Below are 2,085 nucleotides of genomic sequence, written 5' to 3' on the forward strand. Positions count from 1 at the left end.
CTGTCGAGCATTCACCATATGAAAATCTAATTGCTCTGCCCAGCCAACAGTTTTGTTGTTTTGTTAAGCTTAGTAGTAGTAGTAGTAGTATATTGTGAGTGAAGTTTGGCACTTTGGCCGGTTTGTTAACTCCAAAGTCCACTTTGATAAGTACTCCGATGGCGCGGTAAAGTGTAGTTCACCAATGTTACGGACTCCGAAGGTGTGACTCCGTACAAATCACACTGGCTTGCGGTCTCTTTCGTCGTGCCTCTGAACCGTCCAATCATAAGGTACTTACTTTTTAGCTCAATTGTTGAGAAATTATGTGCTTCTGACTCTCTGTATCCTGATACGAAGTGTATATATTTTCAATTGAACTCGTGGAGCGCGTGAAGTGACATGTATGTATTCAGTATTCTTTCGCAGAAAATCCACATATATGTGTGTATGCCAGCTAGGCTGTTAGCTTAACAACATCGCAAAGATCGCAATAAAATAAGATATAATAAATAACAACACTAGTACAGTGGACATGAATAATACGATTAGATGATACGGCCTCCTGTGCGTATACAACGACCATGAGTTTCGGCCTGTTCGTTGAGGGAAAAAAAACCATAAATTCCAGTCTGGACCTGGTGACACATGAGAGTGAATAATGGTTGGATTTTGTCAACCTGGTGGTACAGCTACTCGTTGCAAAACTGCCACTCCCTGTAAATTCCTCATGCATGTGACACGGACTAGTAAGTGAAGTAAAAAAAAAACATTTCAACATGAAACCGGACACAATCGCCATGGATTGGAGCCTCGGTGATCTTATTTCTTCCATGCCAAAATTTTGGACTACATGGGAATCGCACACAAGGAAGAAAGCATGTTAATCACACATATAATGAGCGTTCCAGACGAGACGATCTTCTTTTGCCTCCAAGAACTGTATCCCAATAGGGAATATAATCAGCTCCTTCAAGCTGCTCATATCACGTCGGTCCGCATATATCCACAATCCTGAAGTTTGTATGGATGGAGAGTAGCATCGAGCATATTAGGCCATTTGATAGATCGATCGATGGATGCTTCTACCGAGCCCAGACGGGCACTCTGTGCGAGCTCTGCCGCTGCGACTGCTGCTCTGTCGTCGTCGCGGCCGCGGAGTTCTTGGATCTCTTCTCCGCCGCCTCGTCGGTGTCGATCTGCTGCTGCCGGCACTCCTCGCTGCAGAACGGGGTGTCGCCTCTGCGCCAGCAAAGAATCACGTTTACACATGCCACCATCACAGTCAAACCCAGCGCATGACGGCGTAAAGATGTTTACCTGTACATGAAGATGTCCTTGTTTCCAGCGAGTGTCCGCCCGCACCGGAAGCAGGCATCGAGGTAGTGGTGGCCGAGCTCGCTGGCGTCGTCACGGAACCCGCGCCGGGGCCTCGGCGACGGCGAGCCCCGGTTGCGGGGGGAGGAGTGCACGACGGGGAGGAACCCTCTGTGGACAATTTCAGAAGTCTCCAAGGAGCTGGGGAAGTAGTAGAAGTCCTCCATTTCCTGGCTCGGTTGGTTGCCGTTTAGCTCCTTCCCTGTTGCTGGGTTGGTTGGGAGGAAGGAGGAGGTTGTGGAGTCTGCCGGGGAGAGGAGCGCGGGTTATAAAGGGGCGCATGGCAGGGGAAGTGTGTGCTTTTCGTTTTGGACCCTCTGTTTCGTCCGGGATCCCGCCGTGATTCTGATATCCTGTACGGCTGCGTAGTTGGAGTAGTTCTTTTCTTTCTTTCTTTCTTTCTTTCTTTGTGTAGCGTATATCAAACACCTAGATGCACGTACGCCTATCCAGTGGCGGAGACACTACATTACATGCCATGCACATGCACATAATTTAGTGTGTTTAAACTAAAAAACATAAAAGCATGAAATCATTTGTAACACCACAATACATTATGTACAATTTATTATATAAGTGAACTTTGCATCAAAAAAAAAAAATCATGCGCGGTAACATTCTACGTATGCCTTTCTTAAACACAGTGGCATATCTAGGGGGTGTGCCATGTGTGCCATGGCACACCCAGAATTTTGGAAAATGTTCTTTTACCATCTAATAATTAGTTGA

The 2,085-nt window shown here is 46.8% G+C and overlaps 1 protein-coding gene across 1 annotated transcript; it reads right to left on the reverse strand.

Annotated features, from left to right (window-relative positions):
- Window positions 1–751: 751 nt before the first annotated feature.
- On the reverse strand, window positions 752–1,582 carry LOC123134361 (FCS-Like Zinc finger 2). The gene is made up of 2 exons (XM_044553629.1): window positions 1,300–1,582; window positions 752–1,221 (listed from the first exon to the last, which is right to left on the reverse strand). Exons 1-2 carry the CDS (start codon window positions 1,521–1,523, stop codon window positions 1,065–1,067), a joined length of 381 nt encoding a protein of 126 aa, XP_044409564.1. The 5' UTR covers window positions 1,524–1,582; the 3' UTR covers window positions 752–1,064.
- Between the last annotated feature and the right edge of the window lie 503 nt (window positions 1,583–2,085).

Source organism: Triticum aestivum, chromosome 6B, assembly GCF_018294505.1.
Source record: "Triticum aestivum cultivar Chinese Spring chromosome 6B, IWGSC CS RefSeq v2.1, whole genome shotgun sequence".
Taxonomy (NCBI): Eukaryota; Viridiplantae; Streptophyta; class Magnoliopsida; order Poales; family Poaceae; genus Triticum; species Triticum aestivum.